The following is a 27,880-nucleotide window of genomic DNA, read 5'->3' as shown; positions in this document are numbered from 1 at the left end:
AAGAGGGACCGTAAAGGGGGGGTACTGTAACAACCCTGCTGGCATCACTACATGGCCTCCCATCCCCCGCACACCAACTTACTTTCTCCTTCAAACCATGCTGTGAAATCTGTCTGTTGCCAGCCCTGAGCTCCATGTGCTATGCCTCTTGTTTTCTTGCTTGCTCTCCATGTTTCCTGACTGTGTGTATAGGGGGGCGGCGCCTGAACTCTCTGGTTCTTATGCAGTCTGGGTGCACCTGGGTAATCTGTCCCTGACCAACCACCTGGAGCCCTTGACTATTTAGTTTCGCCACTCCCACTGAAACATTGCCTGAGCAATGTCTATACTCAGTTAGTATTCCGCTGCTGAGGAAGCCAGGCCCTGTTCTGTCTGTCTCCTTCTTTGGAGGATTACTCTAGTCTTGCTTTGTACCCTGTCTGCCTGCCGGGAGGCTGAATATCCTGGTCCTTGTGTCTTTGTCCCTGTGCCTCTGTCTGAACTCAGTCTTACCTCTGTCTGTCAGTCTCCTTGTTTGTGGTTCCTTCCCTGCCGTGTCTTTCCTTGTGTCCTCTTTATTTGTGCATCTGCACGGCTCCCTAGCCGCTCTGCCTGCACGGCTCCCTAGCCGCTCTGCCTGCACGGCTCCCTAGCCGCTCTGCCTGCTCCGCGCTCCCTAGCCGCTCTGCCTGCTCCGCGCTCCCTAGCCGCTCTGCCTGCTCCGCGCTCCCTAGCCGCTCTGCCTGCTCCGCGCTCCCTAGCCGCTCTGCCTGCTCCGCGCTCCCTAGCCGCTCTGCCTGCTCCGCGCTCCCTAGCCGCTCTGCCTGCTCCGCGCTCCCTAGCCGCTCTGCCTGCTCCGCGCTCCCTAGCCGCTCTGCCTGCTCCGCGCTCCCTAGCCGCTCTGCCTGCTCCGCGCTCCCTAGCCGCTCTGCCTGCTCCGCGCTCCCTAGCCGCTCTGCCTGCTCCGCGCTCCCTAGCCGCTCTGCCTGCTCCGCGCTCCCTAGCCGCTCTGCCTGCTCCGCACTCCTGCGGCTCTGCCTGCTCCGCACTCCTGCGGCTCTGCCTGCTCCGCACTCCTGCACCTCCTGTGGCTCTGTCTACCTGCACCTCCTGTGTGAACAGGCCCAAACCTGTTCCTTCATACTCCATTCCTTCCTGCCTATATCCATACCTGCACCTCCTGTGTGAACAGGCCCAAACCTGTTCCTTCATATTCCATTCCTTCCTGCCTAGATCCATCCCTGTACCTCCTGTGTGAACAGGTCCAGATCCTGTTCCAGCATACACCACTCCCTCCTGCCTACACCTGCTGTGTGAACAGGTCCCTACCTGCTCCTTTTCATACCACGCCAATCTGTCCGGTGTCTCCAAGCCGTGCCCGCCTGTCCTGTGTCTCCAAGCCGTGCCCGCCTGTCCTGTGTCTCCAAGCCGTGCCCGCCTGTCCTGTGTCTCCAAGCCGTGCCCGCCTGTCCTGTGTCTCCAAGCCGTGCCCGCCTGCCCTGTGTCTCAGCCGTGCCTGTCGTATCCACCTGCCTGCCTGTCTATAGTCTCTGTCAAGGTGTCCTGTTCCCGAGTGGGATCAGCAGCCACAGCCAGACACCACCCTGGAGTGGCACCCGGCAGCTACCTGCCGCACAAGCCTGACCTCACCATCAGAGGCTCCAGTGAAGACCAAGGAAGCTGCCGTAGTTACGCCCCTTCCAGGGTAGTCTGGTTTGTGGCACAGTGGGGCCACAACCCCCCGGCTCGCGCCATTCAGCCAAGGCGCGAGCGTGACACCTGAGAGAAAGGATTTTCCCCTTGCAAGCGAAGCTGGCTTGAGCCACCAGTGTAGGGACTTCCTAGTTGACGAGGTCAGCCGGAACTCCCTGTCGAGGGAGAAGGGATTCCTGTCCCAAGCCTTGAGGATGGCTAGTTGAAGAGACCTGAGGTGAAACTGGGCAAATGGTACCACCTCCATCGCTGCTGCCATCCTGCCGAGGACTCTCATGGCAAACCGGAAAGATCAGGGAGGATTGCGGAGGAGTATGCGAACTCCCAGACGGAGAGCCAGTGCCTTGTCCCTGGGAAGGAGCACCAGACCCCTGGAGGTGTCGAATAGCATCCCTAGGAAGGTCAGGGACTGACTCGGGGTAGTCGATGACTTTTGTAAGTTGACTAACCAGCCCAGTCGACTCAGAGTGTCGATTGTGATTGAGACGCTGACTTCGCAGTCCTTGAAGGTGGAAGCCTTGATGAGAAGGTTGTCCAGGTATGGAACGACTACAATGCCTCTGGAGTGTAGAACGTCCATGGTGGCTGCCATGATTTTGGTAAATGTCCTGAGAGACGTGGCGAGTCCGAACGGAAGAGCCACCAACTGGTAGTGGTCCTGGTTGATCGCGAACCTGAGAAATCTTTGTTGGGCGGTGTTACGGACTCAGCTCCTGCTGAGCCCATCTTTTGAGTGGACCCTCTGGGTCGTGGCACCCACCCACCTAGGGCGAGCTTACCTTGTGAGAAACCACCCCCTATACAGGGAGCGTCAGGGGCAAGACCAAGGGGGTGAGCCACCACGACTGCTGGGACCAGACGGCCGGCTCAGGGGACACTATTGAGTGTCTGGCAACAGGACGAGCAAGAAGCAAGACAAGACGTAGGTGCAAGGTATCTTCATTAGGATAACTCAGGATCACATACAGTGCAAAAACGTGAGAAAGCAAACACGGAAAGGTGCGTGCGTGGGCACGCCAAGGTCCATAGCATGGTACGTGCCAGGTGGCACACCTAGGTACAGGTAACGGCACGATGGCATCGGACTCCGGACTGCTGGCAACGATCGACATCATCAAGGCATCAGGCTGCGGACATCAGCTCCGGACATCAGGCCGCAGTCATCCAGCTCATGATCTCTGGCAGCGATCGGCAGGTTCCGGGCATCCGGCAGGCAAACCAGGTTTCAGGCAAGGAGGCACGACAGATATCCAAGCAGGGTGCGTGTTAGGGAACACGCCAAGGTCCAAGGCTAGGTGCGTGTGTAGGGGACACGCCAGGGTTCAAGGCTAGGTGCGAGAAAAGGTGCGTGTGTAGGGGACACGCCAGGGTTCAAGACTAGGTGCGTGTGTAGGGGACACGCCAGGGTTCACAAAACAAGACTGGGTGCGTGTGTGGAGACACGCCAAGGCACGAGACAGAGTGCGTGTGTAGAGACACGCCAAGGCACAAGGTACAAGACAGGGTGCGTGTAGAGACACGCCAAGGCACAAGGTCACAAGGCAGAGTCCTGCGCGTGCAGAGAGGCACGCCAGGATCAGGCGAGGCAGAGTCCTGCGCGTGCAGAGAGGCACGCCAGAGACAGGCGAGGCAGAGTCCTGCGCGTGCAAAGAGGCACACCAGGGACAGGCGAGGCAGAGTCCTGCGTGTGCAGAGAGGCACGCCAGGGTCAGGTTCCAGGACAGGGATAGGGCCTGTGCGTGCAAGAGGGCACGTCAGGGGACATGGCAAGCCTGCGCGTACTTTTACAGAAGCACGGGAAGGTATGCCATGGGCAGGCGAGGGCCTGCGCGTGCTTTAGAGAGCACGCAGAGCACAGTGCGGAAACAGCGTGAAGTGCAAGGGAGCACAGAGGGCACGGCTGGGGCACTGGCTAGCTGATCGGGCTGCGGCACTGACAGACGGGCAAGACTCCAGCGAACCCGGCTGAGGCATGGCAGGCGACACAGCTGTCACTGACCGACGAGCACGGCTGAGGCACAAGCAGGCGGGCACGGCGAGGGCGGGCACGGCTGAGGCACAAACAGGAGGCTAGGAAGGCCAGGCGTATGCAAAGGGCACACGAAGCAGAAAGGGAAGACAAGACAAGAAACCAGGCAGAGCTTAGGCAGAGTACGGAACCAGGAACGGAAGCATAGGCAGAAACACGGAGCAAGAACAGAGCTAGCAGCGGAGCGTAGGCCGAAGCCCGGAGCCGGGCCAGGGGAGAACCTTGGGACTAGCCTAGAAACATGCAAGAGAGCAAAATAGGACAGAGTCTAGCAGCGGAGCGTAGGCGAAGCCCAGAGCCGGGCCAAGGCAGAGCCTTGGGACTAGACATGGAAAGGAGAACAAATGGAAAGAAAGGAGGGATGGTGCGTGTGCCAGGGAGCACTACAGAGCACCATAGGAGAGAGTGAGGCAGAGCAAGCAAAGACTGAGACCATAGGGCGGAACAAGGCAGAGTATAGCGAAGGCAAGACATGGCAAAAACAGGCAAGGCAGAGAATAACAGAAGGACTACAAGTCCAAGCAGGACAAGGATGAACATGGCACAACAGACAAACATAAGACAAGGCACGGGACAAGAGATGGAGTACGAGCACGGAGCGTGTGCAGAGATGCACAACAGAGCAGAGTGCAAGGGCACAGAATAGAGGGAGCGCTCCACAGACCAAGCAGCCATGCAGAGACACAACACACTACAAGTTCAGGCCCTAAGCATACGAAGGGGCGGCCTGATATAGGGCATAGCACCTCCTCTTCCAGGTCAGGACCATGGGAGCACTTCCGGGTTCAGATCCACAGGATAACAGAGCATAGTCACATGATCAGAGTTCCAGACATGACGAGACAACTGCAGAATCAGTGCTGAAACCTAGATAGGTCACATGATCAGAGTTCCAGACATGACGAGATGATCGCCGAACCAGACAGTGCAGGATCCTAGGAAAGGTCACATGATCAGCGTTTCAGACATGACGAGATGATTGCAGAACCAGACAGTGCAGGATCCAGGCAGGAACACATGATCAGGAATCCTAGATATGATGAGAAGATCACAGAAGGCAGAGCAGAAACGCAGGCATCCTGCAGCTCAGACATGAGGTGAGTGTGCACACTGCTCTAGTGAACATGCAGGACAGCAGACAAGATATGCACATGCACATCGCTCCAGGAGTTCTTGAGGCAAAACAGACATGGCAGACATGACAAACATGGCGGACATGACAGGCGGGAGCAATTGGTATATGCAGGTATGCGTCTTGTATGTCTATGGAGGCGAGATATTCTCCCTGCTCCATGGACGCAATGATGGACCGAAGGGACTCCATGCGAAAATGACGGACCCGTACATATTTGTTGAGTTGTTTTAGGTCTAGTATGGGCCGGACGCTGCCTCCTTTCTTGGGGACTATGAATAGATTGGAGTAGAACCCTCGGAAGCGTTCGGTTGTGGGAACTGGTACTACGACTCCTGCTTGAAGGAGAGAGGAGACCGCCTGGTGAAAGGCACGAGCCTTGTCTGGCGGTTTTGGTGGAACAGAGAGGAAGAACCGGTTCGGTGGACTGGAAGTGAACTCTATCTTGTATCCGGAAGACACTATTTCCCTGACCCACCTGTCTTCTGTAATAGGCAGCCAGACTTGCTGAAAGAGTAGAAGTCGTCCGCCTACTGGTGGGGTGTTTTCTGGAGTTCGTGAGTCATGATGAAGCGAAATTCTGAGGTTTTCCTCCTTTGGGCTTCGCCTGGCCTGCTTTCGACTGCCAGGTCCTGTCCGGCCTCTGCGCCGACCGTGGGTTGTCCCTGCGTGGAGAGCGGTTACGATTTTGTGCTGAGCGCGAGACTGACCAGCCCGAAGAATTCCAAAAGGATTGGAATCGTGTTTGGTTACGCCGTTTAAATGTGCGTTTAGGTTTGAGTTGAGGGAAAGAGGTACTCTTACCCCCAGTGGCGTTGGATATCATTTTGTACAACTTTTCACCGAAAAGCCGTCCACAGCAGTACAGGAGATGCGTGAGGGATTTCTTTGAGGCTGCATCCGCTTTCCATTCCCGCAGCCAGAGGATACGCCGAATTGTGATGGCGTTTGCTGCTAACCCCGCTACACCTCTTGCGGAGTCAAGGGCAGCATGAAGCATGTAATCTGCTATTACTGCTATTTGAACCGCATGGTCCGACAGCTGAGGATTTGAAGTTTGAAGGCCATCTTGTTTTGGCCCAAGCCAGAATGGCCGTGGCCGCCCAAACTGAAGCGAACGCGGGGGGCCAGGGAGGCCCCTGCCGCTTCGAACACTGAGCGAGCTATGCGTTCTACCTGTCGGTCTGCTGCGTCCCTGAGGGTTGAGCTATCTGGCAGTGAGAGGAGGGTCTGTGCTGCTAGTCTAGAGACTGGGGGGTCCACTTCGGGTGGATCTGTCCACTGTTTGGTGTCCTTTTGTGGGAAGGGGTACCTAGCTTCTAAATATTTACGACTGGTGAATTTTTTATCAGGCTGTGCAAACTGCTTGGTAAGGATCGTTTGAAATTCCGGGTGGTTAATGAAAACCTTAGGTGGTTTCAGAACACCTTCAAAGCAAATCTTGTGTTCTGGGACTTCCGGGGTTGGATCAGAAATGTCCAGCACCCGATGGATGGAAGAGATTATGTCCTCAACTAGCGCTGTGTTGCTAGGGGGACAAGGGACCAGAGACCTCTCTGTCTCATTGTCTGAGTCGGAGTCACAGATGCCTTCCGAATCCTGCGTATCGCTCAGGTGTTCTCTGGTGGGTGAGTTGGGGCGGAGGTCTTCTTGCGGAGATCTGCGTTGTCTGTCTCTGGTAGGGGACGGTCTAGGCGACCTGGGATCACGGTGTCTCTCCCTGGAGGGGGATGACCGTGTGCTATGGGTGACGCAGAGGAACGCGACATGTGGGTCCGCTTACGTCTGGGAGAGCCAGAAACGGCCTGTCCCTGGGTGGAGCTGTCCCTTTGCTAGGTAACATGACCCTGCAGAGCCTGGAGTAATGTGGAGGTCAGGTTATCTATGGACTGTGTCATCGACTGCGACATCTGTGTAGCCCATTCTGGTGTGGTAGCGGCCGCTGAAGCAATGATAGGGGCTTCCTGGGGCTCTGACCCAGTATTTTGGATACAATCCTTGCAGTGCGGGTACGTGCTGCCACTGGGGAGCGTGGCTTTGCAGGCTGTGCAGAAAGCATAAAAACAGTCCTGCCTGGTTCTTTTCCTTGAGCCCGGCATAGTGCACAGAGGCTGGCTAGCAGAGGACTGTACAGGGGTGACTACGCAGGGGAGCTATAGGAAAACCTTGTAGGTAATATGGATTCACAGCCGAGTAAAGAGAACCCGGCTGTGATCTTACCCCACCAGTGTGCCCCTAGGTCCAGCGCTGACAATTCACAGTCCTGTGCCCCCCAGAGACTGCTGGCTTTGCTGCTGTATGGGACAGCGTCTGCTGCAGCGAAGATGGCTGCCGAGGAGATGAGGGAGAAGAAGGGGGCGGAGAGCTGAGAGAGCATGCAGAGATGTGAAAAAACGCGCCCTTTCTGCCTCGATCCGCCCCTTCTATGACACTGTGGAGTGTCATATTTGTCATCCGGGGGGGCGGGCCCGGGGGCGGAGAGGAGGCGGCGACCTCAGCTAGGCCGAAGCCGCGGCCTAAATTAGGTTTCTACGCCCAGGAAGGGCTCCAGGCCGGGGCGGTAGTCCGGGGGGGGGGGGGGGGGTCGGATTTTTACCGGACCCCCGGATTGAAAGGCAGGCTAGCGGTGGGGCCACAACATGAAGCGGAGCCCTGTGGTGGGTTCCCCTGCGGCGCTGTAGACTAATGCTGCCGCAGACACAGGGGCACATAGAGCCCTGTGTCTGCATGTGCTATGCCTGCCTGCACTCCCCCCCGGCCCCGACAGGAGCCCGCAGCTGGCTGGGGTCCCTGGATGCTGCGTAGGTTGCCATGGAACAGACCCTACCTGCGGCGTCTCAACCTAATACCCCCATAGGGGGATTAGGGAGGGTGCTGCTGTCACCGTCAGAGGGCTTCTTCCTCGCCTCGACCTCAACCCAAGACCAAAAGGAATTGGGGAAGGAGGGGGGTCTCAACTTCGAACCAGCACCCGCAGGACTGGGGAATGAGCGACATGGGGAACCGCCATCTCAAATTCAACTGGGCACCCCATAATAGGGGGCCGAGGAAGGAGCCATGCCGGAAGTCTCACTGAGGAGACCCACTTTTCTTCATCTGTCATCCGAAGAAAAAAACGGAAAAAAGAAAAAACCTTTAGGTGTGCCTCCTTGCGACACTAAGCAAAAACTGGAGAAGGCTGACGCCGTCCAGGGGTGTATACTGCAGAGGAGGAGCCATAGTTAATCTTTTTCAGATTATGCATAGTGTCGCCTCCTAGTGGACAGCAGCATAACACCCATGGTTCTGTGTCCCCTAATGAGGCGACAGAGTAAGGATATTTTTCTTTACCTTGTAGATAGGTTATCTATACGTTGGGAGTGTTACTGGTGCATTTAGCAAACGTACTCTGCAAATGCAGTGTGAATGCAGTGTTAATGACAGCAATAAGTGTTTTTTAAAAGACGTAATCTCATGACTACTTACTGCCTCCACTAGGCTGTCTGCACTGCCTCTCTTTTCCTTTAGCCTCTGCCCGGGCACACGCAGCTGGGTGTAGGTGCAGTAAGGTGCCTTGCCCTCTTCCTCTCTATACCAGTGCGTGCAGGGGATCGTAGGCAGGCTGCTGTCTTCCTCCACCAAAATAAGTGGAGCATAGAGGAGGCGACCACGTTTTGGCGGATTGGCCCAGGAGTGTGGACCACTTGGTGGATAATTGTTTCTTTGCCAGGAATCTGAACTTCCATAAACCTGTAGGAGATGACAATATAATGATGGGGAAATGATCAAGAAAGTAAAATATGAAAGATCCCAGCGTGAAGGAAGCAAACTCTACTCACCCTGGTTCGGCACAGCGGTGCATTTTGGTGGTACGTTCCTGGGATTGGGATATCATCACAGCTTCCTTGTCTTTTCAGGCACTGGATGCTGAATGAAGATTTGTTACCTATGATCAAAAAATGCAAAATTTACATAGGTGATTTAAAAACTGGTTCTCTAGCGCCAATGCACCGATGGTCCCTGTTTACTTTCCTAGAGCGCTATAGCCGATCTCACGCCTCATTAGTCCCGTGCTGTCAAAGCTAGTACCACCGATGAGGCTACTGAATGGCTGCCAAGGTCACTTGTAAGTGCACCTCGTGATCGCTCAAGAAGCGCAAACAGAGACTGTGAAGGACCATGGAGGATAACTACCCCCTTAAGACATACTGTTCTGGTTCTATATACGCAAAAGTAGTTTGCAAACCTGGGGTAGGGGGCAAAAGTCGTCGGCGAGGGGGCACTCTGCCATCTACAGTTCCATTTGCCCTGGAAGCTGCAGGAGGTGCTGCCGGTATGGACGAAAAGTTTATCCTTTCTTCTGGAGACAATGAACGCCTTAAAGAGTCCTCCAATTTTTGCTTCCTATATAATGAGAAATATAGGGCTCCATTCATTATTGCATTTTCAACTTTTTTTTTGCTTATTTTTTTTGGTGTTTTTCACCTGTTTCCATTTGCATCTTTTTTTGAAGTCTGTTTTATATATTCGTTCTGGGTTTTTTTTTTTTGCTGTTTTTTTATTATTGATTATTGGGATTTGGGGGGTTTCCAGATGTTTTCAGCCAATTGAACTTTTTTAAAAGTTCCTACATTTTTTGGGGTGTAAATGTGCTCCAGTTCCCCCTCTTTCACCCACCCCAGAGTAATTTTATATACTGTATGTCTAAAAAATTTTAACAAATCTTGCAAAATTTTAGCAGAATTTGGGACTCTTGTACTGGACAACTCACAAAAATAGATAAAAGACAAAGATAAAGTAGAAATTATTTTTTGAGCAAAATTCAAGAACCGTGCGATATTTTGAAGAAAAAAAATGAAAAGGAATTCCAAAATACACAAAAAAAGCGCAAATGATGAAATCGGGTCCATGGAAACAACATAAACAAGAAATTGAATGTATTTTGTAATTATTCACACTAAACCAAAGGGTGAGTTTCCACCAGGTCTGATCCTTTGCTTCTATAGAGGTCAGCAGTGTCTGGCCACCACTTATCAGCCCCTGAAAGGACAGCAGAAGGATAAATGGCTGATTTCCTATGCAGGGAAGTGAAGTGCTCTATTACAGTGTAAACCCTTGTGCGGAGCAGAGATACTCCGACCTAATATATTCTATGTAGTTTTGCACTGCATAAACCCATATACCCATATGTGTATGGAAAAGTTACAATGGGGCAGGCTGTTCTTTTAGTAGATGTGATACAACAGATGGAGGATTTTCCGTGTGACATGATCCTGTCTGCTGAGTCTCTGTGTTGTGGCATAAATGCCTATGCGGATCCTCGGGGAGGGTTTAACTCTTGTACTTGGTTGTTGAATTGATCTCTCCCAAAACAGGATTGAAGGGGCTGATACTTACCGATACTGGGAATACAAGTCTACTGATAGTATATGGGAGTATATAAATAAACTGATCTAGATATTAGAAGTCTTTTATGTATCCTTTGATGATAAGGTGCAACATTGCAAGGACCCCCAGCAACCAGGTAAAACTTACAGGGATAACCAGGATTACTTTCAATACATTCCCTATACATAAGCATCATTGAAATATATAAGGCCTGATTCATTATTGCATTTCCGTTTTTTATTTGTAGGCTATAAATGTTTTTCATGTACACGTTTGTCTTTTAATTTGCACTTTTTCTTATAGATTTGTTTATGTGTGTTTGCCTGATTTTTTTTTAATGTTTGTCTTTCTTTGCAGGGTTTGGGGGATTTCCATATGTTTTGGGCTGATTCATCATCAGTTGTTAAACAGTTGCTCAAATGTCCCTTCTTGAAGTGATTTTATGTGCATCTAGGGAGAGATCGGAGAGCTGACAGGTTCCATTTAAACTTTAAAGTTTAAAATAAGTAGCATTTTTTATTTTGCTTAAAATTTGTGAACGCGAGCGTTATTTTGAAGAATTTAGTGCAAATAACCATAAACAAACACCAGATATTCCCCCCCACCACCAAAAAAAAATAAACTGCAAGTGATGAATTGGGCCAGTTATGTCTATATTTTTACAGCACCTTATATTGTGATATCACAGGTACATAGTCTACGCGTCATACCTCTCTGTCTCATTGCTCAGGGGATACACAGGTGAGGTCGTCCTAGATCTCTGCTCATCTTCCGTAGCGGTCTCTTCTTGCTCACGTACAGTGGGTGGTAGGAAGTTTGCATCTGAACTTCTTCTAGATAAAAGATTCACATACATTTCTGATTTTATTTATAATATTATATATATATATATATATACACATATATATACACACACACACACATACACAGTATATACACACACGCACATTTTGTTTGTTTTATTCTGGACAACAGATTATATACAGTATATATAATCGGTTGTGAAGTATTTAATTGGGAGCCATAGCTTTGCACTTTACATGTCCTTCAACTGCTTTGGTTTATATTATACTGCTCAGAATATGATTTTAATTATATGACTTGTCTTCTGAATTTTTTCACCAGTTTTCTCCTCTATCTCTAATTTTCGGTTGTCAAATGAGTTAGCGTTGAAGACTAGCTACTATGATGTCTCCCATACATTGCACACACAGACCTGAGCGTACCTTCTCCTCCTAGCTCTATCAAGCACATGTTTAAGAGCAGCAGCATAGAGGACATTATACCACGGTCCTGAGCAGTGTAGTTGTGAATCCATCTCTGGGGTGAGATAACCACTTACTAAAGCAGCAGCACCACCCTGCTTCTGTGCTACCCTACACTGCTCCCTCCTCCATAGACTTTAATAGACAGCTACAGCCTGATCCATCAGCTTGAGCTCTCAATCCATATTTTCCTTGAGCAAGATAAGTTTTCAACTGATTATCAGAGTGAATGCGAAGTTTTGAAAGCAGGTGGAGAAGTGGATGATTGATAGAAAAGGAAGCTAAATTTCAACGTTTATAGAGATGTGCGATAGATATAGTGTGGTATGAATGTATGAAATGTGGTTTCGGGATTTCAGGTGGGGGCAAAGGTTGGAAGGGGTCTATATGACTCTGATGCAAAGGTGAACACAACAATTAGGGCAGCGGTTGGTAAATGACGTCCTTATTACCGGTATATGAGCGGTGCTGATTTTCTACAATGTGGGGTAAATAGCAGCAGGTGGAGATAATTGACACTTGCTGCTATAAATGTCAGGGGACTCGGTTAACTCATTTGTTACCATATGGATCGCAGCTTCAGTCATATCAGCTACATCTAGCTCACCTGTGTGTGTTAAGATGCCTTTTCTTGGCACTGGTCCCACTGGTCGGTGTTGATGGAGGAGGTAATAGGCTGTCTTTGGAGCCTCCACCAGGTCGATTGACTAAAGATGGTCTTTGGGGGGAGGAAGGAGCATCCTCATCGTGTCCTCCAATCGAGTTGGTGAGGGAGAGTACGGACGAAGAAAGCGGACGTTCCTTGACCAACTCTGGTGCACCCTCGCATAAGACCGTTTCCTCTACCACCTAAAATGAAGACGTGACTAATAGCTCCCTCACGGGGCAGGACACACGGATACATGTCACTTACATATCACCGATCTCATACCTGGCGTCCAAGGCATTTAAATGCAGACAGGTCGTCTTCGTCTTCTAGCTCAGAGGACAATGCTCTCCGAATCTCCGATCCCAGATCCTGTAGACTTTTCAGTCCAGCCTTAAAGACAAGAAGGGTTACACAAGATAGATTAGCAATCATACAGATTTGAGCCATTATATGTTTGCGGATGAGCCAAAAGTTGCACTGGCACTTGCCCTGGTTCAAATCTTCAAATACAGATGCAGCTCAGCAATCAGTAGACATTTTATTGTTGCATCCGTGGATCAGCCACATTTGGCTTTTGATCGCTTTATGAATTGTGTTTGAAACTACCAAAGACGTCCAGTAGACAATGCAGCCAAGCTGTACATATAACAGGCAACATGCTGGTTGCCTACATAGACGTAGATCTGAATTATAACATATGCAAATAAAGTCCGTGGAGCCTCATTTAAGAGTCTCAAACACGGGACTAGCCAAACCTTCCTCCAGGGAAGGACCCAGCCAAGGGGTGGCTCCTTTCGGAAACCACCATTACCACCATATTAAGTGGCCCTTTAAGTCAATATCCAGCTCTTTATGGGTTTACAGATATGACAAGGGAAATACCAAGGCCAGGTATCCATCCACAGACAGCTGTTTCGGGGTGTTGCCCCTCATCAGTGTGGAGTAGGATTCTGGCTAGGTGGGAGCAATGCCTAGTAGACCAACATCACAACATCTACTAGGCATTGCTCTCACCTAGCTAGAGTCCTACTCCTGGATATTGACTTAAAGGGCCACTTAATATGGTGGTAATGATGGTTTCCGAAAGGAGCCACCCCTTGGCTGGGTCCTTCCCTGGAGAAAGGTCTGGCTAGTCCCGTGTTTCAGACTCTTAAATGAGGCTCCATGGACTTTATTTGCATATTCGTATTTCCCAGGGAGCAATGCACCTAGGATTTCACTGTGATTGAGCGCCTTTGCCGGCTGCCGCAGTTTTTTCTTTGACTGGTCTCCCTGAGGTCAGTGATTGTTTGCTGAATTATAACATGTTGGCTGCCTGCAGCCACCACTAGAGGGAGCTCACTGCATGTTATTGAGCTCAATATATGAACAGCATGCAGTGTGCTCCCTCTAAGGGTGACTGTAGGCAGTCAACATTTCAAGTCTATGCAGCGAATTTGGAGCTCTTTGTACTGAAAAACTGCTCTCTGGCAGTTCTAAAACTATTTAAAAAAAAAAATGAATCAACCCCCCAAAAAATGTAGGAACATTTAAATTAAACAACTAAAGCAATGAACTAGGATGGACATCCTGTCATGCTACTTTCATTATTTTACAAACTGGATATTGCAGAATGGTTATTAACCTGCAACGTGGTTGAATTGCTTGGAAGAGTTTCTGTTCCCAGAAGACCCTTTTCCTTCCTACGGCGAAACTTCCGGAAGTAATCTTGGATTAAGAAAGTGGCGTAAAATTTCCCCACTGTTACTTCCTCCTCTGGTAAAAAAAAGAGAAGATTTTTCTTTATAGCACATACTGTAGATCCAGGTGATAGAACCCGGTATACGGTATAATATACAGAGGCCTGACCTTCCGGGGGAGGGATGACTTCATCCAGTATCTTCTGCTTGGTTCTTTTCCAGATTTTTTTAATGACAGCTCTCAGCTCCTCGTTAGCAGCTTCCAGAGTCCCTAAAAAGACAGAGATAGATAATTATTATAGGAAACCTTGCTAAAAATATAATTAGGCCAAACACTGCACAGAGCTTCATGTTGTGCAGCCAGTGTTACACATTATTCAGGATTTGTCGTCTGCATCGTCAGATCTGCTGGAACAAGAAGGGTCCTGCTATATTAGTCACTGCATTGTGGCCTAAAATTCACCCCCTCCCTTCATCTAATGTCCTCCATAGCTGATCTTTCACTCTTAATATTAATAATATATCTATAGCTCATGATTATTCATTTATTATCTATCTTCTAAATAAGTGATAAATGTGGTTTATGGGACAACCCCTTTAAATGTATTTTTCGTTAAAGGGCTTGTCTAATGAACCTAACCCCTGTCTATAAGTCTAAGTTAGGTATAAGGACTTCATAAAGGGGGCCCGACGCCAGAGCGGAGAGCTATTCTGTACTAGCGGCTCTGATTCTGGCAGACATTTCCCCCTGCGGCGTCCGCAGATCAACCCCTTTAACAACAATATTTAAATAATATTTTGCTTTCTTCTGCGTAATGTGGAAATCTCTCTCATCAGACATATAAAGGACTGATGTACCTTCAGTTTTTATCTTTAGCGAAGTCCGCACCAGGGCAAACAGAGTAGCGTTGAATGTCACAGTACCATCCGAATTTAGAGGCATATTCATAGCGACCAGTCTCTGTGGACATATTAAGGTAAAAAATCAGGAAATACAAACACCAGACAGTAAAATAAAAATGTCAGAAATACCCAAAGCTCAAAAATCCATCTTAAACCTATTCCTGTGAGTTTAGTAACAGCCAGTAAGTCAAGCAATACATGCAAGTGCCCAATGGATGCCATCATATGATCCAAATTTTGAGATGTCCTTAAATGATAAGATGATCTCAGGGTGTCCCACTGCTGAGACCTCCAGTGATCAGCAGGGGAACCTGGCAGCAAAAGTTGGATTCTTCTGCAGCGCCTCCGCAGGAGAAAGGAAGCATTGCACACTTATCATGTGCCAACTATGTAATGATGGGTCCTCCAAAGAGAGGCCCTTTGTGTTTTCTCCTGATGATGGGCGCTACAGGTAAACCTACAATGTGTAAACACAGCAGTAGAATAATTATATCCACATTCATAATCACTCTCAAAAAGAGCGGGGGTCTTCCGATAACAGATCGGGGACGTAAGGAGCAAATCCAATCGTTATGGCAACTCTATTATCCCATCGGATGTTACTGCTGCACCATAGGCGGAATATAGGCTGCTGTAAACCGCTGGAAGCCAATGGCAAAGAAGAGGTTTAGATAAAATTAGTCCAGCTAAATGCATATTTCCCTAGAGCGCTAATTTTGCAAAAATAGGACATAATGCCAAAAAAAAGATAGTAGTAGTTGATTTTTGCAAAAAGAAAATGACCATATTGTATGATGCAAAGACACAGACGTCTAGGAGCATAATCTTTTAAAGGTTGTCTCAATCAGAGCTCATTTTTCGTCCTAATGTGATGCTGGTGAGACGCATGCAGAAACCCCCCCACTAGCAAATATGTGAGTCACAAGCAAATGTGTGCATGCAAATAGTGCATGATTTCATTTTACCGATGGTGCAGCTGGCAGAGCCCCGAGAGGCCGCACCCTGTGGACAAAAGCAGCCGTAGAACAAAATGGAAACCATTTCTAATTCCTTTTATTATTTCTATGCTAAAATATAGATCTGTATAATCCGTGTAGTCTCCTCACTGCTGACCTCTGCTGGATGAAGACATGTAAAGCAAACCAGTATTTTTTGCCAACTTATTCTCATCGCCCCCTTTATTTCCTCTCCTTTTGCTTTTAAAACGTAGAAATGACTGTCTTTGTCTCTTTTTTTCACGGTTATTATAATACACTGCTAGTAATGTATATATACCCTCTGTATATGTTACCTGCTTACCTTACATGCAACACGGTGTGGGCATAGCTTTCCAAATCCCAGGGGAGGTTGGATGCGGCGTAATAAGGTCACAACGTCCAAATGTTTAATACGGCCCCTGCAAAATAAAAAGGCAAAGATCGATTTATCACTTTGGGGTGCACGCACTTGGTGGCGAGGTGCCTCCTGCCCTGCAGGACTCATATACTGTGGTTGATTAAGCATTATTATGGCAGCATGTTTTAACACATTCTTACCAGCGGGTTCGTATTTAGATAACGCCGGGTTGAATGGACAAGGCATTTCACTTTTATAGGGTACATTCAGACTAGTGTATAAAAAAGTCCCATTCTCATCCAGGAGAGCGGGAGGAGTTTTTCACATCCATATACAAACCTTCTTTATAATCAGCAGGGATTAATCATTTACAGTTCACTATGCTACAGAACTGTAATACATCAGTTAAAATCGGATGCCATACGGGGTCTGCTTATTACTCAATGAGTCTACAGGATCCGCTTATTACTAAATGAGACTACAGGATCCGCTTGTCTCTTAATGAATCTACGGGATCCGCTTATCACTCAGTGAGACTACGGGATCCGCTTACCTCTCAATGAGTCTACAGGATCTGCTTATCACTCAATGAGACTACGGGGGGGCCGCTTATCTCTCATTGTGTCTACGGGATCTGCTTATCTCTCAATGAGTCTACGGGGGGCGCTTATCTCTCAATGAATCTATGGGATCAGCTTATCACTCAACGAAACTACGGGGGGGGGGCCGCTTATCTCTCAATGAGTCTACGGGATCCGCTTATCTCTCAATGAGTCTATGGGATCCGCTTATCTCTCATTGAGGCTACTGGGGCTGCTTATCTCTCAATGAGTCTACAGGATCCGCTTATCACTCAACGAGACTACGGGGGGGCCGCTTATCTCTCAATGAGTCTACGGGATCCGCTTATCTCTCAATGAGTCTACGGGATCCGCTTATCTCTCAATGAGTCTACGGGATCCGCTTATCTCTCAATGAGTCTACGGGATCTGCTTATCTCTCAATGAGTCTACGGGGGCTGCTTATCTCTCAATGAATCTATGGGATCCGCTTATCACTCAACGAGACTACGTGGGGGCCACTTATCTCTCAATGAGTCTACGGGATCCGCTTATCTCTCAATGAGTCTACGGGATCCGCTTATCTCTCATTGAGGCTACTGGGGCCGCTTATCTCTCAATGAGTCTATGGGATCCGTTTATCTGTCAATGAGTCTACAGGATCCGCTTATCTCTCAATGAGTCTACGGGGCCGCTTATCTCTCAATGTGTCTATGGGTTCTGCTTATCTCTCAATGAGTCTATGGGATCCGCTTATCTCTCAATGAGTCTATGGAATCTGCTTATCTCAAAATGAGTCTACGGGGTCCACTTATCTTTCAATGAGTCTATGGGATAAGGCTTGTAAATTTGTTTACGGATTTGACCATAAATCAATCATAGGTCAATCATGCTAGCAAGGGTACAAAAATAAAATTTATAAGCCATCCACAGCATCAGTTCTTTCACCAGCACCCAGCGAACCTGGAAAAGTGCCAGTGTCCACTCTGCCCTGGGTTAGATTTTTGATATCCATCTTACATGTATGGTGGATGTGTGCACTGAATGTATGGTGGATGTGTGCAATTCAAGGACAGAACAATGGAAAGGACACCATCGTAGGCATTTACTACAGGCCGCCTGTGCAAGCTGAAGATATGGATGAACTCTTTATGCATCAAATGGTCAACTTCTCCAAAAAATATGACATAATGGTCATGGGAGATTTCAACTATCCAGACATTTGTTGGGAATCTCTCTCAGGCAAAACTAACAGGTCAAGGAAATTCTTATCCTCTCTTGCTGACAACTTTATCTTCCAAAAGGTAGGGGAGAAAACAAGGGGAACTGCTACCTTGGATCTAATCCTTATAAACAGGGAGGAAATGTTTGAGGAGGTAAGAGTGACTGGGACTCTAGGAAGTAGCGACCATGCTATTTTAGAATTTTGGATAACTAGAGGAGGAAGACCTGTGGAGACTCAGACGTCAAGGTTAGATTTCAGAAAGGCAGATTATAAGGGATTCAGAAAGAGAATTGGAGGGATCCATTGGCTGGATATCCTTAAGGACAAAAATGTCCAGGAAGGATGGGAAATTTTGAAAAATGAGATTCTCAAAGCACAATCATTAACAATTCCGAAAAGAAGGAAGAATACAAAGCATTTAAGGAAACCAGGATGGATGAACTCAGAACTTAAACACATGCTAAAAGGAAGAAAGAAATGTTTATCAAATGGTAAGAGGGAGGCATATCTAAAGAAGAATATAATGCTGTCTGCAGAACCTGCAGGGGATGCATCAGATTATCTAAAGCTGACAATGAATTAAGGCTTGCAAAAGACGTCAAAAGCAATAAAAAAAGAATTTGGGAAAATGTCAAAAGTAAAAGTCAAAAATGCTATAGGATTTTTACAGGATGAAAACGATGAAATGGTAAGAAAGGATGTTGAGAAGGCCGAACTTTTAAATTCCTATTTTGCATCTGTTTTCTCTCAAAAAGGAAATGTAACATCAACTGATTTTCACTGTCCTATTAAAGGAATAGAAGAATCCAGGATATCTATAAACAGAAAGATAGTGAGGACACACTTAGCTAACATTAATTAATTAAAGTCTCCAGATCCAGATGAATTACACCCCAGAGTACTGAAGGAGATAGCAGAAGAAATTTTTGAACCACTCTCCATAATCTTTGAAAATTCTTGGAGAACTGGAGAAGTCCCAGAAGACTGGAGAAAAGCAAATGTTCCTATCTTCAAAAAGGGGAAGAAGGTGGACCCAGGGAGCTATAGGCCGGTGAGTCTGACTTCTATACCAGGAAAGATCTTTGAACAAATTAATAAACAACATGTACGTACCTGGATAAGAATGAGGTGATTAACCAGAGTCAGCATGGGTTTGTAACTATTAAGTCATGTCAGACTAACTTAATTTCCTTCTATGACAGAATCACTGATTGGGTGGATCAGGGAAATACTGTAGATATAGTATATCTTGACTTCAGCAAAGCATTTGACAAAGGACCTCAACCATCCTTATTGAAAAAATGACTAAATATAGAATGGACAAGGCAACTGTTAGGTGGATTCATAACTGGCTTCGTGATTGGACCCAAAGAGTGGTCGTAAATGGCTGCACATCCAGTTGGAAGAATATCTCAAGTGGGGTACCACATGGTTCTGTCCTGGGCCCTGTATTATTCAACATCTTTACCAATGATTTAGATGAAGGAATTGAGGGTACATTGATTACATTTGCTGATGACACAAAGCTAGCAGGGATAGCTAATACTAGAGAAGAGAGAGAGGATTCAAAAAGATATAAACTGGAGCAGTGGGCAGCAACTAACAGAATGGTTTTTAACAGGGAAAAATGCAAAGTACTACATCTGGGCAATAAAAATGAAAAAAGCATATAAATAATGGGAGGAATAGGGCTAAGCAACAGCACATGTGAAAAAGACTTGGGTATACTAATAGATCATAAACTGAACATGAGTCAACAGTGTGATGCAGCAGCAAAAAAAAGGCAAATGCAATTCTGGGATGTATTAACAGATGCATACAGTCTAGATCACGTGAAGTCATTATTTCCCTCTACTCCTCTTTGGTCAGACCTCATCTGGAATATTGTGTCCAGTTTTGGGCACCACATTTTAAAAAATATATCAACAAACTGGAGCAAGTTCAGAGAAGAGCGACCAGAATGGTGACCGGTCTGCAAACCATGTCCTATGAGGAATGGTTACAGGATTTGGGAATGTTTAGCTTGCAAAAAAGAAGACTGAGAGGAGACTTAATATCTGTCTACAAATATCTCAAGGTCTGTCATATTGTAGAAGGATCATCTTTATTCTCATTTGCACAAGGAAAGACTAGTAGCAATGGGATGAAACTGAATGGGAGGAGACACAGATTAGATATTATAAAAAACTTTTTAACAGTTAGGGTGATCAATTAGTTGAACAGGCTGCCACAAGAGGTGGGGAGTTCTCCTTCAATAGAAGTCTTCAAACAGAGGCTGGACAGATATCTGTCTGGGATGATATAGTGAATCCTGCTTTGAGCAAGGGGTTGGACCAGATGACCCAGGAGGTCCCTTCCAACTCTACCATTCTATGATTCTATGAATGTATGGTGGATGTGTGCACTGAATGTATGGTGGAGAAGCTGTGTGTATAGAGCAAGCTCAGGTGTCAGTAGTGTTATACAGCTGGCACCCGAGTCTTTCTGATGTAATCAGAGCCAGCTCCGATCTCAGCAGTTTAACTTGGCAGTCGTGACTGCGATATTTAAGAGATTGCAAATGGGGAAAAATGTCCCTTCCGACCCCAATCTGCCCTTCCCACCCCAACATGAGAGCCTACTGAGGTGCCCCATGTCTGCCATATTTGTACACCTATGTATATCTCCAGGATAGAGATGAGAGGATTGCTTTGCGCAACCCTGGTCCACAGTTCAAGGTCAGTGCTCTGTGGCTGTGGACAGGAGCTGCGCAAATTTCCGGAGTTTCATTGCGGTGTTTGATCAGCCAGCCTGGCGTGACGTCATCTGTGCAGCGTGTGGTGCATTGACCTGCACCGTGGATCTGGGTTGTGCGAAGCAGTTCGCTCATCTCTAGGAGATAGACAATTTTTAAATTCTCTCTAATATTAGAGTAACGCAATGTACAAGCGACGAGATCCTAGGCTCAAAAATGTCTAAAAATCTAAAAAAAATCTAAAGTTCATATCACTCCTCTTTTCAAGCGATTGTAACTAAGCCTAAACAGTAAAAAATAAATTAACATATTTGATATTGCTGCTCACGTAAATGTCCCAACTATAAATATAATATTTATCCCAAACAGTGAGCGCCAAAATGAAAAAAAAATAAAATAGAAATGGCAGAATTGCTGCTTTTTAACTCATCACTTCACTTCCCCGAGAAATTAAATAAAAACAGATCAGAAAGTCGTGTGGTCTTCAAAATTGTAATGATAAAAACTACAGCTCGTACTGCAAATAAAAAAATACAAAAGGCTTGCCTGATACAACTCTATCAGAAAAAAAAGCTATAGCTCTTGGAAGATGAAATGAAAAGAGAAATGAAATTGCAGAAAGGGGCCACAGGACTCTATCATCTAAGGGCCCAGATATATCTGGGAGCAGCCCTGCACAAATTATAAATTTATGATCAGTGTGGGTCTGACCACTAGAACTGAAAACAAGGGTCTTGTGTCCCCCGAGTGAATACATCAGTAGTTTGTAGGGTCCACCACCACTCCTTCCACTATCTAAGGGAGCTGTGTTTGCGCATGCGCACTCCTGGGATCTCAGTTCTTGGGATTGGTGAGGTTCCCAGCAGTCAGATTCCCTCCAATCATACATTTATCTGTGATATTGTTTGATGGATACCCTCATTTATGAGTATTCATGTCTACCTACTTTGGTTACGATATGTAGATGATGTTTTCGGAGGCTGACGCTATGACCCACACGTAGCACATGTGTAATGACTGCATATAGTTGATGTAAGTTGCTCTTAACGTACTTTGCCTCAGGGTCGTATTCTGACCAGATCCTCTTAAACTCATCCAAATGATGGGGACCGAGAATGGACCAGTCTCGCGTCAGATAATCAAAATTGTCCATGATGACGGCAACAAACAAGTTGATGATCTGAAAAGGAATAAGTGAAATTAATAATTGATTCATTAAAAAAAACAACAAGTCAATTATTGCAGAGGTAATAAAAAACAATAATCGTCTGGGAAGTAATGCCATCAGCTCAGTTAGATGAAATGCCCCCGCTGCCGAATTATGATGACCTCTGCATAAAGCGTAAAAATTGATTTCTAGAGTGAATCCTTACAGATTTCGGCCATGGTTCGTGGCCTGAATACAAAGCAGGACCTCTCATGCTTCAGGCAGGGTTCAGCGTATATTAGATGGAAATTGAGTCACCTAATGCATCTGAATAGCTGGGGTCCATTATACGGCAGGAAATAGGAGGCCTCAGAAATAAAGGCGAACGGATGATAATGCGGCATTTGCATGGTTTCACCTCGGAAAACCTCGCGTCACTGGCTTTCAATTGCAATTGGATATAAGGACAGATAATTGAGGACAGTGACTGTACTATCATTTTACAAAGAATTACTCTGGCTTTATATAGTATAATGCCACCTCTGTAATACAGATTTGAAACATGGAATAAAAGAGCTCCCTGCTAAAACAAGCACAAAAAGTTGCCTTTTAAAGGAGAAGGTGATAAGTGTTCAATTACTGGGGGGTTGACTACTAAGGACACCCACCTATCCCGAGAACGAGGCTCAGGAGTGATGGTCCCACATTTTTTTACATTTTTCCCGTGATGGAGCTGTGTGAGGGCTGCAAATTTAATTCCAACCATTCTGGGGTACATGTGAAATATTGAGTACTTTTTATTGCATTTTTGTAAGGGTTGTGGGGGGACGGTGAAGACTGAAAAAAAGCAAATCTGGCATTTTGATTTTTTTTTTTGTTTTTGAGTTCATTATATTTGTTAAATAGTTTTATATTTTAATAGACTGGACATTTTCGGAAGGGGCAAGAACAATTAGGTTTATTTATTTATTTTTTTTATTTCCGTATTTTAAAAATCTGAAAAGGGGGATGATATAAACAACTCTGTGTACCTTTCCCAACTACGTGTTTTGCATCTATCTTCACCCTTGTCTTCTTTGATCGACAGCTTTCTTTACAACGGCCAGAGAAGGGTGGAGATAGAGGGAAAACAAGTAGATGGGAAGATGCACTGAACTGCTTGGAAGCACCAAAGATGCATCAAGTCGCCTGTGTTTGGTTTGAACATTCATTTTGTGCAGACAGACTTGTCTTCTGCTTACCAAGAAAGCACAAAGCATGAAGAAGCTGATAAAATACACAATGGCGAAGTTGCTTCCACAGGTAAACTCTTCCTCCGGGGCAAAGTCAGATTCACTGTCACATCTCTTGCCTGGTAAACTGGCCAACATGATATCCTGCCAGGCTTCACCTGTGGCACATCTACAAAAAAAAGGAAAGAAGAGAACCAGTGTAGCCTAGATTTAAGCTCTGTATATCCATGGATCTAACTTTCTTTTTCACTTCCACAGAATTGAATGGATCGGTGGTCATGCATTAACACCAGAGCGGACAGGGGACTTTAAGACATCTATTCTCAGAAGACCCACTGATCATCTGTGGACAGGTGATAAAAGTATTTGGGAAACGGGTGTAATCATAGGCGGTGCATGGGTTGCATCATAGGCGGTGCATGGGTTGCATCATAGGCGGTGCATGAGTTGCATCATAGGCGGTGCATGAGTTGCATCATAGGCGGTGCATGGGTTGCATCATAGGCGGTGCATGGCATGGGTTGCAATGGCAACAGGAGTCTGGGAGGTCCCATTGAGAAACTATTAAAGACGTGTAACACTTTGGGGCCCTTTTTAACTATTTTGCATTGGAGCCCAGTATGTTCAGGTTACTTCATTGGTAGGATAACCCCTTTAAGGGGAAATTATTGACAATGTTTTTTTTTTTTTTAAGAATTAAGTTCAGATAAGAAAATCCTACCTAAAGGGGTTATCCACTACTCAGACACTATCACTTCCTTTAGAGGTCCAAGGTTAATCCGAAAGAAGTGTGATCAAAGCAGCCCATTGGCGGCCATAGGCATAGCAATGTCACGCGAGCTTTGGGAAACCTGGCACGGATATCGGAGGTGAATATAGTGTATTTTTATTTAACACCTAGGAATACAGTATTTAAGAAGAGGTTGTCCGAATAGTGGACAACCCCTTTATTTCACATATGATCACCCAGCCCTATATTTACTGCTGTGTTTCTGTCCTCTATGTCCATCATCATTATCATCGCACTGCGGGTGACCCTCGTACCTGAAGAGCAGGAGCACGGCCTGGGGGAAGGTCTGGAAGTTATTATTCCGGTTAATCTGAGTCCCATCCTGCATGGCGATTTTTCCAAATGTCTATGAATGAGAACAAAGTAGAGAATAGAGAGATAAGCTCAGCTCGCACTGCGGCTGTAAATGGAAAGTTGTAAGTCAGTCCCGGTACATGTCTGACTCACCTGCATGCCGATGACGGCGTAGATGAAAAATATCATTGCTATCAGAAGAGCAACATATGGCAAAGCCTAGAGGAGGAAAACATCATAGGGGGAGATGAGAAAAGTCTCATAAAAAAGCATCTGTAGCCAAAGGCCGATACTGACACTGCCACGGCAATACTGGGTGAAGGACACTCTTCAAAGAGGATCTATATGCCATGGGTTCAGTAGGAATCCCCACAATGATCCAGAACTGCAAAATATTATATCATTTATCTTATAATTTGTAGTTTTATTCTATATACAAATGTGCAGCTCCATGGAAATAGTATCTCACACCGTAGTAATAGATGTAGACGAGTTGCATGATCATTACACATGATGCCATTACGCATGATGCCACCATGTCTTCATGCACTGACTTGTGGGATTTCTTATGGGTTTTCTGATATTTCCATTGCTTCTTCCTTTTTCTACACATGTATTTGTTATTTGGTTCATTTTAGCCATGTCTGACCCCATACTGGCCCATATACACATTAAATTCTAGTGGATGGCATGATCTGCTGGGTCCAGTGATTGGCTGCAGCGATCACGTGTGCTATTGTACAGTTGTGACTACCTGCAGCCTGCCATTAAAGGTCCGAGGCAGCACAGGAGTAGGGTAGGGTGAGGAATGCCGAGTTTCTCATGAGAGAGAGAAGGATTGGGCATGTTTACCTATAACGCCCGATCCTTTGTTTCACCAGGAGCTAAAATATCATCATTGAAAACATAAAGGGGAGTCAAGACAGATGACTGTCAGCAATATGAGTGTTTGGCTTAGTGCGGTCTATGTTATATGGACACCTTTAAAGGGGCATTTCCATCTTCATAAATGTGTATTGTCAGATAGCACTAGTAGAAACAAGCACTTTTTCAATTTACTGCGTGTTAAAATTTGAAACCGTTCTTGAGATATTAACACTTTTCTTTTGTCTATAACTCGTTTCCTAGGAAACCGACCATGGCTGTTGTCTAGCTTGTAAGCAGTACTATGAATCTGGCTGAAATTAGGAGGTGACAGTGTAATCCAGCTGTCCTAGGCAGCTTTAAAACAGTGCTTACAAGCTCAATAGAAAAGGGCTTGTAAGCACTGCACATGTTCAGCTGTCTAGCAATAGTGGTCGGTCTCCAAGGCAGCGAGCTGTCAACATAGGAAAAGTGTTACTATCTCAGGAACGGCTGGTAATTTTAACAAGCAGTACATTGCAAACTTGTTTGTATTTATAAGCGCTATCTGACAATATTCATTTATGAAGATAAGTGAATAACCCTCTACACTTGTTAGACCCATTATTTCGATAATGACCATATATGTATAGGGGACATCAGAAGAATTGGCTATGCTGGATTTCACAGCCAACAGCTTCCTGATATATATGGTATGACCAGTATTGGGGTGTTGTATGTATTATCGCATTATCTAGGATCTAGATTCTAGGTAATGTTGTCAGGACCTGGGAAGTTAGTTGGCCGCCATGTTATAATAGTTACATGTTGGTTGTTACAACTTTTCCAGAAACAGAACTAGGAAAAGATGAACATACCTGGACTTGGTTCTTTGTGTTTACCATCATGGCAGCCGACTATGTCCCATCACTAGGATGTGACGTCTCAACATTAGAGCACTGATTAGCGGACGTATCTGCATTATGTCACATCTCATGGACGTCCCATCATCGTGCCCCGAGCAGCCGGCTCAGGACCTCTCACATTTGCTTGCACTCACCTGGAAGGATTTTATAAATGTCCACAGCAATGTCCTTATACCTTCCCCCTTACTTAGCAGCTTCACCAAACGCATCACACGGAAGAGACGGAAGAAGGTGATGGATATTCGAGAGCTGTCTTCTGAACTCTAGAGAGAAGCACAGAAAAGAGGATCCAGCTTAAAGGGAAACTCTAGTTTTATACTAATATTACAATATTCCATTATCTAAGTCTACATGAAGTATTACTGTATATATTCGAGTATAAGCCGAGATTTTCAGCCCATTTTTTAAGGCTGAAAGTGCCCCTCTCGGCTTATACTCGAGTCCTATACCAGGGGGTCGGCGGGGGAGGGGAAGCGCGGGTGTCAGATCATACTCACCCCCTCCTGGCACGGTCTCTGCAGCCCCTGCTTCTCCCATGGTCTTCGGCACCTGTGTTCAGTGGTCACATGGTACTGCTCATTAAAGTCATGAATATGCACATATTGATGACTTTAATGATCGGTATCACGTGACCGCTGAACACTGGAAGAGCTGCGGCACCAGAGACCATGGGAGAAGCAGGGGCTGCAGAGATGCGCCAGGAGGGGGTGAGTATGATGGGGGCGATGGGGGGAGCCATGCTATATTCACCTGTCCCTGTTCCACCGCTGCGCACAGCTCTGTCCTCCGTGTCCTCTGGCTGTGACGTTCAGGTCAGAGGGCGCGATGACGTGGTTAGTGCGCGCCCTCTGCCTGAACTGTCACTGCAGAGACCAGGAAGACAGAGTGGTGCGCAGCGGTGGAACGGGGACAGGTGATTATCGCACGCCGGTGTCCCTGTCTGCTCAGAACACCGGAACCTGGCCCCCAGCGACGAGAGGTGAGTATGTCATTTTTTTATTTGCAGCAGCATATGGGGCCTAATCTATGGAGCATCTTATGGGGCCATAACCTTTATGGAGCATCTTATGGGGCCATAACCTTTATGGAGCATCTTATGGGGCCATAACCTTTATGGAGCAGCATATGGGGCCATAATCTTTATGGAGCAGCATATGGGGCATATTATTCTATGGAGCATCTTATGAGGCCGTAACCTTTATGGAGCAGCATATGGGGCCTATTCTATGGAGCATCTTATGGGGCCATAACCTTTATGGAGCATCTTATGGGGCCATAACCTTTATGGAGCAGCATATGGGGCATATTCTATGGAGCATCTTATGGGGCCATAACCTTTATGGAGCAGCATATAGGGCATATTATTTTATGGAGCATCTTATGGGGCCATTATTAACCTTTGTGCAACATTATATGGAGCATATTTTGTATGGAGCATCTTATGGGGCCATCATGAACTGCATGGAGCATTATATGGGGCTGGTTCAATATGAATATTCAAAAACATTTAACCTACTGATGTCTCAATTAATTTTACTTTTATTGGTATCTATTTTTATTTTTGAAATTTACCAGTAGCTGCTGCATTTTCCACCCTAGGCTTATACTCGAGTCAATAAGTTTTCCCAGTTGTTTGTGGCAAAATTAGGGGCCTCGGCTTATACTCAGGTCGGCTTATACTTGAATATATGGTAAATATCTTTTGCTACAACTTTATTGTAATCATCTTGATATTATGTTCTTTTAGAAAGATAAATCCAGAATTCTACTGGTTTCCTGTAAAGCAGTGCATTATGGGAGTTCAAAAACACTTAAAGGGGTTGTAATATTATTTTTTTAGACATGGTTTGATCAAAAATAATAAACTAAGGTATAGTCAATCTTCTACCCCCTATGCGGATCCAGCGCAGGCAGCTCTGATGGTCTGTGTCGAGTCCAGACGTGGTGTCTGCTCCATGAAGAGTTCACAGCATTGCTGCAGTCAGCAGCGGTCAGGTGACTAGAAAAGCGCATCATGTGACGTTTCTCTGATGATAAGGTCTTCTAGTCACCTGACCGCTGCTGCCAATTACAGTGGT

The 27,880-nt window shown here is 46.4% G+C and overlaps 1 protein-coding gene across 1 annotated transcript in view; it reads right to left on the bottom strand.

Annotated features, from left to right (window-relative positions):
• The window catches only part of CACNA1F (calcium voltage-gated channel subunit alpha1 F), a 152,883-nt gene that overhangs the window by 25,292 nt on the left and 99,711 nt on the right, over positions 1 to 27,880 (bottom strand). The window contains exons 30-44 of the mRNA XM_073541426.1: positions 25,937 to 26,065; positions 24,187 to 24,252; positions 23,994 to 24,085; positions 22,959 to 23,118; positions 21,623 to 21,750; positions 16,016 to 16,112; positions 14,672 to 14,774; positions 13,983 to 14,084; positions 13,759 to 13,889; positions 12,417 to 12,524; positions 12,093 to 12,334; positions 10,931 to 11,053; positions 9,079 to 9,236; positions 8,672 to 8,778; positions 8,319 to 8,582 (exon numbers count right to left, since the gene is read on the bottom strand). Of these exons, the coding sequence (XP_073397527.1) occupies positions 8,319 to 8,582; positions 8,672 to 8,778; positions 9,079 to 9,236; positions 10,931 to 11,053; positions 12,093 to 12,334; positions 12,417 to 12,524; positions 13,759 to 13,889; positions 13,983 to 14,084; positions 14,672 to 14,774; positions 16,016 to 16,112; positions 21,623 to 21,750; positions 22,959 to 23,118; positions 23,994 to 24,085; positions 24,187 to 24,252; positions 25,937 to 26,065 (2,010 nt within the window). The remainder of the gene's footprint in view (positions 1 to 8,318; positions 8,583 to 8,671; positions 8,779 to 9,078; positions 9,237 to 10,930; positions 11,054 to 12,092; positions 12,335 to 12,416; positions 12,525 to 13,758; positions 13,890 to 13,982; positions 14,085 to 14,671; positions 14,775 to 16,015; positions 16,113 to 21,622; positions 21,751 to 22,958; positions 23,119 to 23,993; positions 24,086 to 24,186; positions 24,253 to 25,936; positions 26,066 to 27,880) is intronic.

Source organism: Dendrobates tinctorius, unplaced genomic scaffold (assembly GCF_039654945.1).
Source record: "Dendrobates tinctorius isolate UK_male_01 unplaced genomic scaffold, ASM3965494v1 ptg000120l, whole genome shotgun sequence".
Classification (NCBI taxonomy): domain Eukaryota; kingdom Metazoa; phylum Chordata; class Amphibia; order Anura; family Dendrobatidae; genus Dendrobates; species Dendrobates tinctorius.
The sequence above is the reverse complement of the archived record's forward strand: the minus strand, read 5'-3'. Positions and strand labels throughout refer to the sequence as shown.